The sequence below is a fragment of the Amblyomma americanum genome, chromosome 3, assembly GCF_052857255.1.
Source record: "Amblyomma americanum isolate KBUSLIRL-KWMA chromosome 3, ASM5285725v1, whole genome shotgun sequence".
In the NCBI taxonomy this organism is placed as follows: domain Eukaryota; kingdom Metazoa; phylum Arthropoda; class Arachnida; order Ixodida; family Ixodidae; genus Amblyomma; species Amblyomma americanum.
In genome coordinates, this window is record NC_135499.1 from 185010596 (window position 1) to 185028455 (window position 17860).

The 17860-nt window shown below is 47.0% G+C and overlaps 2 protein-coding genes across 23 annotated transcripts in view; one reads left to right on the forward strand and one right to left on the reverse strand.

Annotated features, from left to right (window-relative positions):
• LOC144125621 (alpha-1-macroglobulin-like) overlaps nucleotides 1-12517 on the forward strand; it is a 166410-nt gene extending 153893 nt beyond the window's left edge. For all 22 annotated transcript variants that reach the window (XM_077659184.1, XM_077659166.1, XM_077659165.1 and 19 more), the window contains 6 exons: nucleotides 5798-6010; nucleotides 6768-6883; nucleotides 7070-7157; nucleotides 8995-9069; nucleotides 9407-9509; nucleotides 11915-12517. In XM_077659184.1, coding sequence (XP_077515310.1) covers nucleotides 5798-6010; nucleotides 6768-6883; nucleotides 7070-7157; nucleotides 8995-9069; nucleotides 9407-9509; nucleotides 11915-11958 — 639 coding nt within the window. In that variant the 3' untranslated portion in view covers nucleotides 11959-12517. The remainder of the gene's footprint in view (nucleotides 1-5797; nucleotides 6011-6767; nucleotides 6884-7069; nucleotides 7158-8994; nucleotides 9070-9406; nucleotides 9510-11914) is intronic.
• Nucleotides 12518-16277: 3760 nt separating this feature from the next.
• The window catches only part of LOC144125626 (uncharacterized), a 210576-nt gene continuing 208993 nt past the window's right edge, over nucleotides 16278-17860 (reverse strand). The window contains exon 16 of the mRNA XM_077659194.1: nucleotides 16278-16477. Within this exon, the coding sequence (XP_077515320.1) occupies nucleotides 16375-16477 (103 nt within the window). The 3' untranslated portion in view covers nucleotides 16278-16374. The remainder of the gene's footprint in view (nucleotides 16478-17860) is intronic.

Sequence of the window (17860 nt, forward strand, 5' to 3'; positions counted from 1 at the left end):
GAGTTACATATGTCGGTGGCTCGAATCCCTCTCGGAAGCTAGCCTCCATCCTGACTAAGATACATATGCTATGTGCAACGAGAAATACCATGACGTCACCCGCAGTGGTGTGTGACAAACGGTTGGGTCATAATTTTGATACCAAAGTCAGTAAAATCTTGCGCCATACAGACGTCCGCCAGTTGTGCGCTATGAGCGCGAGGCTATTGTCCGGACCCGTAGAGTATCTGTTACGGGTCCAAGTCGGACTTATTTTTGGAAATGTGGCGGAGAGTTTGAAGGATGCTTCACTCCCGCCACCAGTTGGCCCAGTATTGCACTACCTCCGGGATCGGCCTTGTCTTTCTATCCCATCTTTCAGCTCTCCTTCTATCTGCACGTGGTAGCGATTGTTGCTCGGCTTGAGCCAATGAGCAAGCCTAAGCGCTCTCCTTTCTTCCTGGCAGCAACAGATAGGCTCATAGCGTGCGTCTTTTCTATCCTATCTTTCTATCCTATGTTTAAACTCTCCTACTTTCAGCACGTGGTAGCGATTGTGGCTCAGCTTGAGCCAGTGGGCAGGCCTGTGCACTTTCCTTTTCATTCTTCCTGGCAACAACAGAAGAAGATGCTCGCACGTGTGGTTCCCGCCTACGCGTTACTGACGGGCTAGGCAGTTCGCACCGCCTCGCACCTGCCGTGGTGCGGGATGGTGGATTCTCCTGGACTTTGTTCCTGTGTGTGTTCCGGCCGCCGGCTTGCGTCGGTGGCCGGTGCTCGATTTCCGGTCGTGACCTTTTTTTTTGGTTCGGGTGTCCTTCGGCTGGCGGGCGCCTCAATATGGTGAGCTATATTGAGCTATATTGAACCTACAAAGGCCCTTGCCTTTGACGTCGTCCCTTAGGGGGCTAGTACGGAGGATGTCATCGATGCGGCAGCCTCCGTAGTTGGATTGGAAGAAGTTTACTGTGTACAGCATTTCGGTGGACGCAATTACCAAGTAACCGTGAAGAGTGAAGCCGCCATGGCTGCAATCGTTGATGCGTCCTGCGTCATCATCGGCAAGGAACGCGTCGCCATCGTCCCCATGAGCCAGCAGATGCCTGTTCTTTTTCTGCCCGCCCGCGTACCAAGTGATGCCCTTGCCAAGGCTCTTTCAAAGCCCTTATGGCAAGGTGGTGCACATAAGTCGCGGCATCATGGGGTCGCGTCCCACGGTCACCACCGGGATGCGGTACGTCCGAATTGAAATGAAGCCCGAGTCACCCGTGCCTACATCGCAGGTCACCACGTGACATACGGTTACAAAGGCATGCAGTGTGTTTGTCGGCGTTGTGGGTCGACTGCACACTTCAGAGCACAGTGCACGGCTCCATTCTGCGCCCGCTGCGGTGTCGTTGGGCACCAAGGCCAAGGTTGTGTGCTGCCTTGTTGACGTTGTGGTCATTCACATGCTACCGTGGCATGCTCGATCAAGCCCTCGTACTCTGAAGCTGCGGCCCGACCTGCACCTCGGCCGGTCGCACAGGCAGCCGATGAAGCCATCAAGGAGCCCGGCGTTTCCGACACCGACGCTGTAACGAGTGGTTCCTCTGCGTCTCAGAGTGTGGGTGGAAGAACCGGTGCCTGCGGCTAATGCGTCCAGTGATGCACCCAGCAAGCCGACAGTAAATGTGCAGGCTCTGTCAGCCTCAGTCTCTACAAATGTACCTGCCGCTACGGAGGCCGAGCCCATTGCGCCCCTGCAAGTCTCTGATGCTAGGGACAAGCCGCTCTCGGAGCCCGCGCGGCAGCCCGCAGCCAGCGCTGCGGCTTTGAGCAACAACGCCAACATATCTGAGGCCGATGGTGACGAGAGCAGCTTGTCGTCCTCATCATCATCTTCATCGTGCCTGGGCAGGAGCCGTCGGCATCTCCTTCGTCATCGAGGTTTAGTGTCGGCACAAATATTTCGCCTGGGCAGGAGCCAAGGCCATCTCCTGACGCGGAACCTGTGCAGTCGCCGTCCTCTTCTGCATCGGGGATTAGCGCCAGCACTCCTAGTACCCTGTCTTCGGATGTTGAGATGGTCGCTTTGAGTTCGAGCTTAAAGCGTCCGCATGCGTCGACTGCTGACTCGGACATTTCTGCTGGTCGGCCAAGGCAGGCCTCGTGCCTCCTCTGGTCCAGCCCCACGAAAAATGTGAGGTGGTTTGGCGCCGTTCACGGCGTGCATTGTATTGCCTAGACATCACAACTTCTCGCTTTATTTTTTATTTCCAAAATGATTAGTCTTAGCATCATCACTCTTAACGTGCAGGGGTTCCGCAATGTTATGAAGCAGGCCGAGGTGGTCGCTTTCGCTCGTTCATCGGGCTGCGGTATCCTGTGCTTCAAGAAACCAATTTTTTTCGCCTCAGTGGCGTGTTGGAATTTAAGCGTAGGTTTGGCGTCGATGCTTTCTTTTTGTACGCCAGCACGCTTTCTAGCGGCGTTGGCGTTCTTGTTTTGAACCGCATACTCCTGCGAGACCATCATGTTACCTACGACACGCTTGGACGCGTGCTGGCGTTCGACTGTACGTTTGACGCACTTCGCGTGAGAATTCTTTGCATCTATGCACCTGCGCATTCTAATTTGGTAAAGTCATTCTTTTAAGATGTAGATGTGTATTTTCTTGGGTGACGTAACGTTGTGATGTTGGGCAATTTCGACAGCGTGCTCGATACGGTCGCTGATGTGCAGGGCCTTGGTAGGGGCAGGCCACGCTGGAATGCGCGCGAGTTGCGCCGCCTAGTCAACCAGTTTATGCTCACATACGCTTATGAGCTCCTGTATGGCGGCGTCATTGTGTGGACTTGGTGTCGCGGATTATTGTCGCGCAGGTTATACAGGGCGTATGTACCGACAGGCCTTTCGAGGACAGTTTGTGCTGCTATAACGTAATGGCGCTGCCATCCTCGACAGTATACACATCAGACCATCGCCCCTTTCTTCTGTCACTCGGGGTTCCGGCGACTGCTGTGTCTCCTCAAAGACCATGGCGTTTGGATGTGCGCACCCTTCACGACTACAGCACGAGAGAAGGACTAACGCGGGCCTTGCGTTTTTTTTTTTTGGTTTTTGGGGCCGTGCCTGGTGATTGGGACCGTCTGAAGGAGCAGTGGCGTCACCATTGCGCCGCTTCTGGTCGAGCCCTTAGGGCTCACGTCTCAGCTGAGGTGCGTGTGGTGACGGCCAAGCTGCCTATACATAGCTCAGCGCACCCCGTCACCATCGTCGTTTATGTGCGCATGGAAAGATGAGGGTCTCCAGCGCATTTTACGATCATCCTCTTTGACAGCAGCTGCATGGCGTTGTCGACGCACTCCAACTGCTCATCCTGAGGTGCTTCGGTTTGCGCGCCAGGAACTGTTGTGCCCTCAAGGTGCCCCTGCTTTTACATCTTCCGCCAGGGTTGTGACCCAGCCAATTGCCAGGAATTTCAGTGCGTTTTTCGGCCATTTCCGGGATATTGCTCAGTCGCTCCTTCTGTTTGGTCGCGATTACGTTTCCGCGCAGCCATTTTTTGCAGGCTTGCCGCAGGTTGCCGCTGAACGTCATGACGTCCTTATGGCTCCGCCAACAACAGGTGAAATCAAGGAGGTGTTAGGTTCCATGAAACGAGGCTCAGCGCCTACGCCAGATGGCGTTCCTTTGGAGATCTATTTACAATGCTGGCTTATTGTGGGCCCCATTTTCTCAGATGTGTTAAAAATCTGCTTCACTCGGCATGTCTTTCCCGATTCATTTAAAAGAGGCCGCATTGTCCTGATTCCTAAAAAAAGTCTCCTTTCTCGACATGTCCAGCAGATTGGCGCCCTATCACCTTACTAATTTCAGATTATAAAGTATTAGCAAAATTACTCGTTCGCCGTCTACGGGCTCTTCTCCCGTCCGTCATTTCCTGCCACCTGGTTTTCTCCACCCCGGTTCGTGAAATATATAGTTTATCTTCCGTAACGCGAGATATCCTAGAGTATACTATACGGCGGCGCGCACAGGGTCGTCTTGTTTCCCTCGATCAAGAGAAGGCGTTCGACTTTTTAGAGCATGAGTATATTTACGGTACACAGCTGGATGCTTTCGGTTCCCCACATTCTTTCGTGCTTCTCATTAAAGAGATGTACAGAGATATTTCAAGCACTCTGTTCCTCGATGGCTGGGAAAGTACCGCCTTTGATGTTGACCGCGGCGTCCGTCAAGGTTGTCCGCTCTCCGCCCCTTGTTTGTCTTAGGATTAGAGCCTTTCCTCTTGGCAGTCAATCACCGCTCTCTTATTAGAGGTCTGGCGTTGCCAGGCAGTGATGAGGCAGTACGCGTCACCGCTTATGCAGATGACATCACACTCTACTTAGGTGATGAACGCAGCCTGCTCGAAGCTTTAAACGTTTTTTTTTTTTGAGTACGCCTCCTTGTCGGGGGCTGCTCTTAATTATGCGAAGAGTCTACTTTTTGTGGGGTCTCCTCAGAGACGTATTACATGTGCGATACATTTGCAGTGCTGTGCGCAGATGCGCATTTTTAGGCTTGACCTACGACTGTGCCGGAATATGGCATGGTATGTGGTCTTCGGTCGTAGAGGACATTACAGCTCGTGTGCGGAGGGCGCAGACATTTGACCTGCCTCTGCTTGAGAGGCGCTACCTGGTTCAGTCGGTCGTGCTGGGTACCTTCTGGTACCTTTGCCACATTGTTAAATCATCCCTGCGCGTCATAAGGCGGGTGCAGACTACAGATTTTTTTTTTGTGTAGGCGGAACCGAGCTTGTGGCTCGTGCTGTTCTTGGACAACCACGGGAGAGAGGCGGTTTTGCCTTTCCAACTTTGTCCATCACGTCCTCGTTGTTAGCTTTGAAGTGCATTTTGCGTATCCTGCTTACCCGCCGCGGTGGCTCAGTGGTTAGGGCGCTCGACTACTGATCCGGAGTTCCCGGGTTCGAACCCGACCGCGGCGGCTGCGTCTTTATGGAGGAAAAACGCTAAGGCGCCCGTGTGCTGTGCGATGTCAGTGCACGTTAAAGATCCCCAGGTGGTCGAAATTATTCCGGCGCCCTCCACTACGGCACCTCCTCCTTCCTTCTTTCACTCCCTCCTTTATCCCTTCCCTTACGGCGCGGTTCAGGTGTCCAACGATATATGAGACAGATACTGCGCCATTTCCTTTCCCCCAGAACCAATTAAAAAAAAATATCCTGCTGGGGGACGCCTCTCCGGCGCGAACCCTGGCGCGGTACTTTTCTGGCCCTTCTTTGCGCTTTTTGAATCCCTCGGCCCCTGTTAATCATGGACCTCAATCAGAGCAGCCTACCGCTTTCTATGCTACGTCAGTGACCTTTTTTAGACATGTAAGCGCAGTAGCACCTAATGTCAACATCGCTGCAGACCGTGTGGTGGACATTATGGGCTCGCTGTTGTTGCCTGTTGTGCTGGCGGCCCGCCGCTCACCGATTCGCCGTGTTCAATGGGCGCGCATAGCGTCGACGCCTCTCCCAGACCATCTACGCGACTTTGTTTGGAAACTTGGTTGGGCAGTGCTGTCTACTTGTGATCAGCTAGAGCGGTGGGGTGTTTTACGCTCCAGTACCTGTCCTAATTACCCCCGAGGCATACCACTAACAATGATCAATCTTTATTTGTCCAGCATTATCAGTAGGAAACACTTGTGCGCATTTTTGCATGCATTTCTATGTGCTATTTTCTCAGTTCCTTATCTAATTAGTATACACCAGTCAGCCTTCTTTTGCAATCCCACTGCTTATAGGCATCTCTGTTTCTATCATTTCTGTTTCTCATTTCAGGATACAGTTCTCGGTCTCCAGGCTCTGTCGGCGTTCGCTACTTACGTTAGCAAAGATCCCGTTGACATCTCAGTTAAGGTCGACGGTACTGACGTCAGTGAGTCGTATAACCTTAAGGAGGACACCAAACTGGTCGTACAGGAGAAGAAGGTTGTCAGCTTGCCCAACAAGCTCACTTCAGAAGCAACAGGTCCTGGATGTGCCCTTATATCGGTAAGCCAGATCACCACTGCATTACTGTAGGCTTCCGCATATCAGGTGAAGTGTGGACACTCCAGTGCCTTTGGCACCTTGTCTAGGCTCATGTTTTATTGCCTCATGCATGCGTATGTTCTGCAGAAATATCCAACATTGCCTTGATGTGTTGCATATTGCATAGGCAAGTAATATTTTTTTACACCTGCAGCTTTACTGTGAAGGAATAATGGCTGTAAGAAAACGGGAATGTAATGTTTAAATTGGCGGGTTACTACATTGCAAGAGAGAACAGCTGCAAAATTTCACATTACATGGCTCCTTGCTCTTACTGCCATATTTTCCTGTGCATGACCACAAATATTTTTTTCATATATGGCATACAGCATGCGAAAATGATGAAGCGTGCAGCGAATCAGAAAAACAGCATAAAGAGATGAGCGCAAATGCTAAGGTACTCCTTATCAGATGCGATAATCACCGGGATGCCCCAGTAATCGTCCTATTGTGCCTAAGAAATCTTTGCTCATTTAGACATCCTTCACTGGCAGAGAAGATGATTCCACTGCATGCTGATGGACGCTAGCAGTGGTGAATTTTGGCACATGGAAAGTATAGTTTGTCATGACAAAAATTATTTAGCTAAAGAAAGCAGACTCTCACTAATGTTCCCAGATAATCAACTTTTAGGCCACTTTAACTAGAATGTATTTTTACTGCCGAGTTGCGAAGCACAGGTCTATAAGCTTCCTTTATTTCTTTATACACGGCTCAGGCGACTCTGAAGTACAACGTTCATACTGCACCGAAGAGCGAGGGTTTCGAGCTCACAGCCACTCCATCTCAAGAGGCGTCTGACTGCAATGACCACAAGCTCAAAATCTGTCTGAGGTGCGTTAACTGGACCAAGTGCTGTACTTTTACAAGTAACCAAGCATGAACATTTTTATATCGCATATTATTGTCATGTTCTCCTTCCTCGTGCTAAAAAATGAAGGGATATGATAACGGAGCTTTCCGTAGCACTTCACAGTGGGAGCTACTCTTAAACCCAAATATTTTCGTTTCTTTATTTAGGTTCGACGGTGAGCAACCATCCAACATGGCAGTGGTGGAGCTCAAGCTGGTATCGGGCTACACTCCAGATGAGGATCACATCTTTGGAGTAAGAATTTATGCTCACTGCAAACTGCAGATTTTTATAGCTTTGTTTCAGTTACTTTGTTCCGAAAAACCGGCTATACCTATCAAACTCGCATACATTTTTCTAAGAGAAAGTTTGCATGAAAAGAAGGTTTTGAGGATCAGGAAAAGCATGCATGTGACACAAAACTTCTTGCACAGGCCTTACAAAAATTCATATTGAGTTTCAATTGACATCTTACTGAGTTCTTTTGGAGTCTATAGCTTCGACATAAAAGCTCAACTTTTATTGAGCTCGTTCGTAATGATGTCAAAACGCTCTCTACTGATACGAGTTTACAGGAAGCCAATTATCTGCAGGTCAACTCATTTCCCTTTGAATTTAAGTCAACAGGAAGCCATTTAGTTGATTCTGAGTGATTTGAACTGCAAGTTAATTCTCCTCCGTAATAAATTTGCTGCAGCTTAATTTTCATGGAACGCCCAATAAAAGCTGATTAGTAGTGCTAGAGGTAGATGGTTTTGTCAGTATTTCATTAAACATTGATTTGGATCATAAAGCTTTGCTTTCACTTAAAAAAAAACGTTTCAGACAAGTAGAAGCCTATGTCAGGCATCTATTTCAAGAACTACATTACACTTTTTTCACTGTTCATGCATAAGGACTCATTTCAGCTTACATAACTTTGCAAGTAAACCTCTTGCTTTGTGCCTTCCACAGATTGGGCCAATGGCGCCGGTAGTCTTTTCAAAATCTTTGGTTATTAATGACCACTGATACTAGATCATGTACCTTGCTTAGCCAGTAATAAGGATGACTGCATAGGTTTGAGGCTAGTGAATGCATGCGAATAGTATGTTTATGCTGTGTTGTAACGCCATCTCCACAACCTTTTGTTAGTTGCTCCTTCAAAAGTATGGGAAGAGGGTGTTTGTTCTAACATTTAGGGGTTCCACCAATACAATTTCATTTCAACGTTTCCACAAAAGTAGCGCACACTTTGTTGTGTTTGTAGAAGCTTAAAGCACAACAGTGGAGTGCATGCGCAGTGTTTCAGAACGGTAGCATATATGGCGAACAGGTTTTTTGCTACTTTTTACCCAATGAAATTATAACGTTTATCAACGTTTTTGTAGCCAGATTGTGTTGAGTTGGGTAAACTGAATTTCAATTGAAAGACTCTGGCCAATTTCTCAAGTAAACAATAGAAAGAGTCGCGCAGGAATGAATTTTTCTTATTGGGCTCTATTATTCAAAGTTAACAGCTTCTTAATTTATACACAACCATTTCTTAAAGCAAAGAAACTTCAGAAGACAATTTGCATATTGTCGAATTTCCTCCTTAATCCCTTCTCCTTTATCTACTTTTATCTAGGTGAAGTGGGCTACTTAGTCCTCATTTCCGCTTTTTAATTGACCTTCCTGCACCTGCCAAACTAAATTTCTTCTGCTTTTATAACGAGCTTGTTAAGTGCTTGTTAAAAAGTTGCAACTTAAAAACACTGTTCAAGCTAAATGTATAAAGCTCAAGCAGATCAGTCTTTCTACGGCATACTCGTGGCCTCCGTGTTTTTCACGACAATAAATTAACGCACAATGCTTTTTTTGTTCATCGTTCATTTAAAGCTGCAAGTGGCCTGGGGCAACGATGCCATTAAATCTAAATTTACAGAAAATACGGCATGTCGTAAGCTTTCTACTGATTTGTACGAATGACTCCAAGAATGATGGGCGCAAATTCAAACTCAACTACTATATTCATGCGCACAATACAAAAGCCACCTTATCTAAAGCAGTAAACCGTAGTATCAAACTCTTAAAAATTTGAGCTCATGCAATATCTGCAATATACTTTCAGCTCTACCGTGAGAAAGACGTCAAGCTGAAGAGGCATGAAGTTGAAAAGAACCAGGTTAACTTTTACTTTGAAGAAGTAAGTACGTCAAGTTTATTCCATTGCTTTATGCGTGCCGTAACAATACACTTGGGTATCTTTCTTCAGTGACCACCATGCTATTTGAGCTTAGGAGAGCCATCTGCACTTATCTGCAGTGAATGCAGACTGAAAGCTGTAATAACAAAGAAAGTATATACTATACTGTACCTTCAGCTATAACTACATTTGTAAAAACAAAATAGAAAAAAAGGGAAACTTTAGGGGAAGTGTATCGAATTTTCTGCACCTTGTCCTCACAAACAAACAGCAGCAGTGTAATAAAGCCCTTTTCCTCGAAAACAACATTGCTGAAAGAGATTGTGCCTTCTTTCAGATAACGTCCGAAAACAAGTGCTTCGACGTTCGCGTTCACCGCGAGTTCGCTATTGAAGATGCCAAACCTGCCACAGTTAAAGTCTACGACTATTACGAGCAAGGTAAGGCCGCTTGATTAGAATGTCATGCAGTCTGAGAGCCCCAAAACTCAAGTGCTTTTTATCCTCCATGAGCATTACAGTTTGCTGTTGAGCGTGAAACCATTTTGAAACGTTTCCTTTTCTTAGTAATTAAAATACTTGCACTTATTCTCCAACTGCCATTCCAAAATGGGGAGTTGGAAGCTCCTTCTTGCCCTCTTCTTACAAGTAATCACATCTTTCATCTCTTCACTTACATTTACAGCAAGAAGCACAATTCCAGGTGGCCGACGGGAAATGCTCCCAGTTTGGTTCTCGAGATCATTCCTAACCAAAGAGAGCAAAGCAGCACTTCAATAGCGCCATTACAGCGCAAATGCTGCTTCCTGAAATGACTCATTCGAGGACGGCTAGAGAAGCTTCTCGTAGAGCGAGTCGTGGCTCTAGATTGCCAACGCTCAAGCTGAACTAGAATTTAGGAGTGCCTTTAAACAATCACTGTCTGCCTTATTTTGTTCTAGACATAACTTCACCAGTGAAAGTACTAGAACACAGGATAATGCTGGACTAAGAACTGAAGTTCAATCAAGAGACGGCCAGCCTAGGTCACCAGAACACGCATGCGTGTCAGACGCACTAAAAACTACACATATGTGGTGATTAACCGAGGAGTGGATACACGTTCAAAATCTGGCAAACAACAAAAGACAACTAATTTTGCCTATCAACGTTACACACACACAGAGCAAAGATCCTTACAGAAGCTGGTGGGTCAATTTCTACAGTGCCAGTTGAACATGCTGCCGGTGGATGACCCATATGTCATTTGAAACTCCAGCAGCGTGGTTGATAAACTGAAGGATGGCATTATTGGTACCACTTCCACGTTCTAAGTTGACATGGAAGACTTATTTTATTCCATACACCACTCTTGTGCACGGTGCGCGAGCTCATCAAACAGACTGGCGCCATTGATTTTCAGGATACGAGTGATCCGAATGTTGACTCTTTTCATTAAGCTCTTGGTGTTTTACTTATCTAGTATTGTTGACTTTCTAGGCAGAAGTACGTTCAAAAGAATGGCATTTGTATTAGTGCTAGTGTTGCTCCAGTGTTTTGCCAAAACTTTTTGGCCAAGTTCGCCAACTCTCTTCAACGCAGCCTGACAAACACGTTCTTCTTGTGTCAGATATGTTGACAATTTTTTAATCATCCTTAGGCTTCCGCCTGGTGACTTGCTTCCAACCGTCGTCAGCAATGTGTTTTTTACGAGTTTTTTTTATGACTGTGCCAGTGCACTGAATTTTACCCATGAAATGCATAATGACAATGCCATTCGGTTTCTAGACTTAATGCTAACATTTAACGAAAACCAAATCTGCTGGAGCTACTCACCCAGAACTAAGAAAGCACTTTTTCTATAGGTTTCATCGCACTGCAAGCTGATAAAAAAGGGCCATAGCTAGCCTTTGACTAAGCAGTGCCTTGCAGAAGAGCCACATTCAGTGAATGACAGCTTTCACCTGCAAATCCTGCGCCTAAATAAAGCGGGTTATCCTGATGACGTGCTGACTGCGGTTGGCAAGTCGATGCTGCAGAAAATTAAGGAACAGAACACGCGGGATTCGGGAATGTGGTAGACTGGAGAGGAAGAAAGTTGAAGTGGTGCCCTATCTTCACGGAAAGAGGCACAATGGCACGGCGTAACGGCAATCTTCTCTGCACCTTGTAAGCTGTTTGGTTTATGTTGAAGAATCGCTAAGGCCAGTGACGGCAAGATGTCCAAGGGCCGCTCTGTGAAGCATGTCAACAAGTTCGTTGCTTGTTCAACTCGTGTGGTTTACAAGACACCCCTGCCATGTGGTAGGGTTTACACGGGCAAAACTGGCAGATGTGTAAATGACCGGGCACGCGAACATAATTCCCTGAAAAATGTGTCCGATAAAAATAATCTCCTATGTCAATGTAGGAGTTGTGAAAACTGTGTTCCGGCTTTTAACAGCATTTCAGTCATTGGAAAAGGAAAAAAACAGGGAGCAGCGGGAAATCACGATATAAGGCTGCAAGGCAGTGGCACGTGTGTCAGTGCACTGTCTTTGCTGCTCACAAACAAGGAATTTAATTCCCTAAGCATAAGTGTGTGCATGTAAGGTTGATAGGCAAAATTAGGAGTCTTTTGTTGTTTGCCAGATCTTGTGCATGTATCCACTCTTTGGTGAATCGCCACCTGTATTTTTAGTGCGTCTGATACGCATGCATGTTCTGGTGAGCTAGGTTGGCAGTCTCTCGATTAAACTTCAGCTGTTAGTCCAGCGTTGTCCTGTGTTCTTCTCCTCCAGGTGTTATCGTACTTTCGCTGGTGAAGTTATGTCTGAAATGCTCCAACTAGCCCATATGGTTACCTTGTTGTTTTGTTCTCTTTGCAGAAAACAGCAACTCCGTGCCCTACTCTCTTGTGGCGTCCTGCTAGTGAACATCGGCCATCAGTTTTTCTTACTCTCCCTTTTTTTTATGTCTCTTTTTTTCAAACGAACGCGCCAAGACAATAAGAGTCACAACATACCATTCATTCAATGCGCATTTATCCTTTGGTTGCCAATTTTCTTTTTACCAGAATCATGCTTTCTCGCTCCCTCGGTAGTGTTCAACACCAACGGCTTTTTATACCGGTCACACTTCTTGAGAAGGACATACGTGCCATGTCGCGAACGAGAAAAAAAAGATTAATGGCTTCCACAGCGCACATCGCGAAGAAATCAAGACAATGGTCACATGATGTTTTATCTTACAGCCTCGATATTGGGTGCGGACGACTGAGGGAGCGCTGCGCAGTGTGTGCTTTTGTGTGCGTGAACAGAGCCGTGAACTTTTGACGTCGCCATGTTGTTTCCCGTAGCGCGTCTTATCCAGCTGAGTGGAAGAGTAGCTTTATATATTTTCTACTTGCGAGAAAAGCGCGTCATCGTCTGCGAGGCTTCACCGTTATAAATAGTGTCATAAAGAGTGAATAAAACTAATTTTTTTCACAATCGTGTTGTTTATTGACTCGTCTGGCAGCACCAGCAGATGCCCTGAACGGGGTTTACAAGACTTTTTCCTACAAGGGGTCCTGGCATAATCAGTACAATGATCCATGCGTCTGTTAATACACATGACGCCAACCAAAGGCGACAGATGAGGATCAACAGGTTATACCTTTCAGTCTTCTTACGTCTACAAGGACGATGTCGTTGGCCACGAGAACTCGCGCAGCATATTTGAGAAACGCTGAGGCTAACGAAATGGACAGCAGCACGAGCTATGAAAAAATTGCTGAAAGGTTCAACGTTAAGGGAGAGGAAGGCCATATGAAAGGAAGATAGCAGACGGTCTCTAGGGGTAGAAACGTGGAAGATTCAGGTGGGCGTATGGGATTTGGAACTTTGCGGGGATCGTGGTGACCACAGCTGATGCAGGACAGGTTAACTGTAGGCTTGGTGAAAAAACAGCGCACAAGCAGACACAGACAGAAAGAAGGGGACAAGCGCTGAGCTGATGCAAAACCAACTAGCCCATTCAGCTGCTTTACTAACTGTAGGCGACTGGGGAAGGCATTTGTCCTGCTGTGGACATGGTTCGTTTCATTACGATGGTGCAGAGTGAGCATTTCGGCCAGAGAATAGTGGAAGGGAATGGTAAGAGGCTGCAGTTTAGAGCCGCATGTCAATGCTGTGCTCTTGTGCTGTGTGCACAAAGTAGCAGCGCACGCAGCCGTTACATGGGAAACCCAAAGAAAAAGAAAATTTTATCACGCAGTATACGTGTTTCGAGAGTCGAAGAAAGCGGCTGAACGTAATAACAAGGCGGCAGTGAAAGCTAAATCTTGAATTCTAGGATAGATTCCAGGAGGAAGTGACAAGGAAGCTTGTGGTTCACGCACTTGAGTTTTCGGAGGCTGGTCAGATGGGTGAACTCCAAGAGACCGCGTAATTCTGTTCCCTCAAAGCACCCCGACTTTCGGTTTCACCTCCCCTTAGTCTGACAGCTTTTAAATGGCGATTTTAGCTCAAGAGCCTCTCAAAACGCAACCTGAAATGCAACACACATCCAGGTAATACTACACACAATTCACTTGCTGTTGTTTGTGTTAAGAACGAAAAGACGAAAAATTTTGTCGAAGAGATTTCGGACTGCTGTCTTACGCGTGCAAGACTACAGCACTAATCCGACAGCTTCGTAGAGCCGACGGAAACGCGAATTGTTAATTGCGCTCTCATTTAATCACGGCGTCTTTCTTTTGTTCCTAAGACCAGAAGTTCATTAGGGGCTAGAATTAAATCAGAGTTGTTGGGAGACGCTAGGTGCCCAAGGAAAATCCGCAAACGAGGCAGTATAATATAAGGTGGGCATCATTCGAACCACGGGAAACTCGGAGCAAAATATCATATTAAGAACACCTGAGAAAACTAGTGTTCAGCTAAATATTTAAGCACTTGTAAAGAAAGATAGTCGACTCATAGTGGCAGAAAAGCTATAGCAACATAACCATGGTTGCCATGGCTCTAGCTACATAGCCATGCAAGGAACCAGGACGGAGAAATAAAGAGCTTTAAACAACAGATAAACGCAGAGGGTAAGAGCTAGATTATATCAATGGAGAAAAATGGACTGCAGACCAATTTTAAAAATCTAACAAGTAAATCTGGAAGGAATTCATCTAAGGTAACTAAAATGGCAGTGCTCTGCCCTTTGAAGTGAGATCAGGGCGTCTTAGAACGCCAGGCTACAGAAATAAACTTAACCACGAACATGACTCAAGTGCGGACAGCGGTAAATCCACAGAAACAATTGATCATGTTTTACTAGAAAGTGGCAGTATCCATTTACATGTCGATACATGCACACACTTCCTGAGAATCAAAGGTTTAGAGGTAACCAAAATAATGTAAACGAATCTGCGGTAGCCATTAGCTTATGCCAGAAATGAGACATTGTACTGAATTAAAAGGGATTGGAAGATTGGTGTCTCAAAGGCCGTATGGTGATATAAGTATAAAAGTTCAGGATTAAAAATTAGACGTAAAATACTCTATATGTAAAGAAAAATGGCGAATTTTGAGAAGAAAGAATACCAATCATGGTAACACCTACCACCATCCGATGGGATTATCTGGCGACGATATTACTCAGGTTAAGCTCTGATTGAGGTTAAGCTGATCTAATCTGATCGCGCCGCAGATGGAGGTTGATGACGGCGACGATGACCAAAGCACAGCGCGAAACTGTGCTGCAGCTTAACACGAGGCGTGATCAGCTGCGGCGGTGGCATTGCGCTCTCGTGCAGTACGCGCCTCCGCGGGCTCGAAACCCAATATTTTATTTCTGCACGAGTTCTCACTATGCTAGGTTTGGCCAAGGTCACCATCAAGGTCACCCTCCCATTGGCTACAGCCGGTGCGACGCTCCTATACTAACTCGAGCTTACCCGAACTACTCCAAGGCTTCCCAGAGTCTTTGTTGGGATCGTGTTAAGTAGTGTCTTAGCACTAAAATAATTTTGACCATGATGTCACATGTGCAGGTTTGATAAATCCGCTCAAACTAACATTTTAATTAGAATGTGGCAATACCCATCCAGATGTAGATACGAAGTCACTCAGCCTGACACCCTAGGGCTTAAAGATAACAAGGGTAATGTGAACGAACCGGTGGTAGACGGGGACGTAAGGATGAAAGTTCAGGATTAAAAACTGGTCAAACTTAATAGTCAACAGAATTTATAAGTAAGTAAGCGCTTGATTGTGTCAGCCTTTCATCTTGTGTCCCGTTCTTGTTGCGCTGTGAGCAAAAATGAACGCCTACCAACTAGCACAAATTTCCGCCTTGCTGGATAAGTAATAAATGGCGGATTAGTAGATATCTTTGAGAGAGTAGCTAGAGAAATAAAACAAAAGAGCAATACCGAGCATGGCGGCACCTGCCGCCACACAGTTCCAAAAAGGGGGCGTTTCTAACACACACGCACACACACACACACACACACACACACACACACACACACACACACACACACACACACACACACACACACACACACACACACACACACACACACACACACACACACACACACACACACACACACACACACACACACACACACACACACATACATACATACATAAATACATACATACATACATACATGCATGCATGCATGCATGCATGCATACATACATACATACATACATGCATGCATACATACATACATACATACATACATACATACATACATACATACATACATACATACATACATACATACATACATACATACATACATACATACATACATACATACATACATACATACATAACGTGACTGCACCGTTGAGACATTGGAAGTATGCCAAGAGATTATGGGCAAATCAAAAGCATCCTTCATAACTCTCAGCTTTCAGCACTGAGTAAAGTAGTGGTTTGTACGATGGCTGCTCATAAATTTCAACTGAGCCACAGCCTTGGGGCATTTCTATTCCTGTACGGCCAAATGAGTAGCCGTCTTAGAGCATTTTTATTGCTGTACGGCCAAATGAGTAGCAGTCTTAGAGCATTTCCGTTGCTGTACGGCCAAATGCCGAATGCGTGAACGCGTGTTTCCAAATTACACGCTCCTGAATGTTTCATACCTAATGACTGGCTACTTGGCTGAAATGGGCGACGTGTGAGGAGAACTTAATGGCACCGTGCACGAGATACAAATCACTGATCGTGTTTCGCTTCCGCTGTCCAGTGTTCCATCCAATCCGCAGCGCACGCAGCAAAGCACTTCAGTACTGCTCGTTTAATATTTTCAAAGCTCTAGGGCGCGAAATTTTCGCCGGCGACACCGGATGTTGCGGGCGCCTCATGCCTTCAAGCAGGTCTTGCGGCAGGCCTCCTCAGTATAGAAACGATTCAAGCCCATCAGGCACTTTGGTTCCGACGGGTCCGTCTGGACGCAGGTGATCCTGCATCAGAAGTTAAAGAAGCGGTCAACTGTACCTGTTCAATGCTCTCAAAGCTAAGCCTACAACCCTTTTCTCGAAAAAAAACATGTTAAAGATAGCGCAGGTAGGGTACAATTTTAGCAACCCCTATTTGAATTCCCAAGCAAGGGGAAGCTTCTATTATTGGGAGCAAATATTATACAAGTTAAAAACAATCGCAAATTGAGAATCTGGGAAGGGGGCATTAGGCAGCAACTCAAAGAAGACTCAAAACTAACAAATCTGAGATAGCCGGAGCATTTTCATCCGCCCCTGGATTAGACAAGGCTGTTAATTAAGCTCATAGTCATCCATGTGCGCTAGATGAGTAGGTGATTTTCGGCATATTTATACGTCTTGTTACGTCTCGCCTACAACGCGCGGTATAGCCGGCGCGGATGCAACGGACGCCGCGGCTTCGTTCATCGCGGCCGCATCGTCTCCCGCCAAGCGCGTCCAGGCAGGTTTCAGTGCCTCGTGTCGTCGTGCGTGCGTGTGTGTGTGTGTGCATGCTGGTGCCCACGCTTGTCAAAGCGCGGCAGCCGGGGAGAGAAGCTCCGCAACTGGGAGGCGAGGAGGTCTGACCGGCGCCGGCCAGGCGGACGCGCCCGTCACGCCTGAACATGTTCAAGCGTCGCCGTATCGGATGACTCTTCCCAAGCCGTTCCCTCTTGCCCTCGACTCCGAGGGTATAAAGGGGGCTGCCCCGGACGCCAAGGAGAGCCTTCGATTCCTTCCTTCGAGTAACGTGGTCGCCCTGACCGGCTGCTCTTTTGCGATGCCAGAATAAACAAGTTGTTCTGTTGCCAGTCGACTCATCCTTTGCCGGGACCTTCGGATGTTTCCAGCTTTGCCCCAGGCCGCCAGGCCAACGCTACCCTTGGGGCTTGCAACCCAGATGCAACAACTGGTTGCCAGCGGTGAGATCCCGACAACGGAGGCCAGCAGCGAAGATATGCGGTCAACTGTATGCTGAGCAGCTCAACGACCATCCGGGAGCAGTGCAACGAGCCCTGTGTGATGACTGGTTGCCTGCAGCGGAACGACTGCGCTGAATTCTTGGCTGCGAGGTTTGGTGAGTGCGGGACTTTCTTCTTCTGAGTTTTGCCAGGCTTTTGTTAGTGTCAGAAACAGAGCTGGTAATTGTGTTGTCGTTGCTGCCGGGTTAGTTTGCGGCAAGACAATAGTAGGCAGTAAAGAAAGCAGCATTCGGAGCAGCCATGGATTTGAAGTCGTTGCGCAAACCGAAATTGTTGGAGCTTGCAAGAGAGTTGGGTCTGGATGTCTCAGACAAACTCAGAAAACCAGAACTGCTAAGGGCTATTCTTGAGTTGGAGGCTGAGGATGACGAGCTGTCGGAATGCC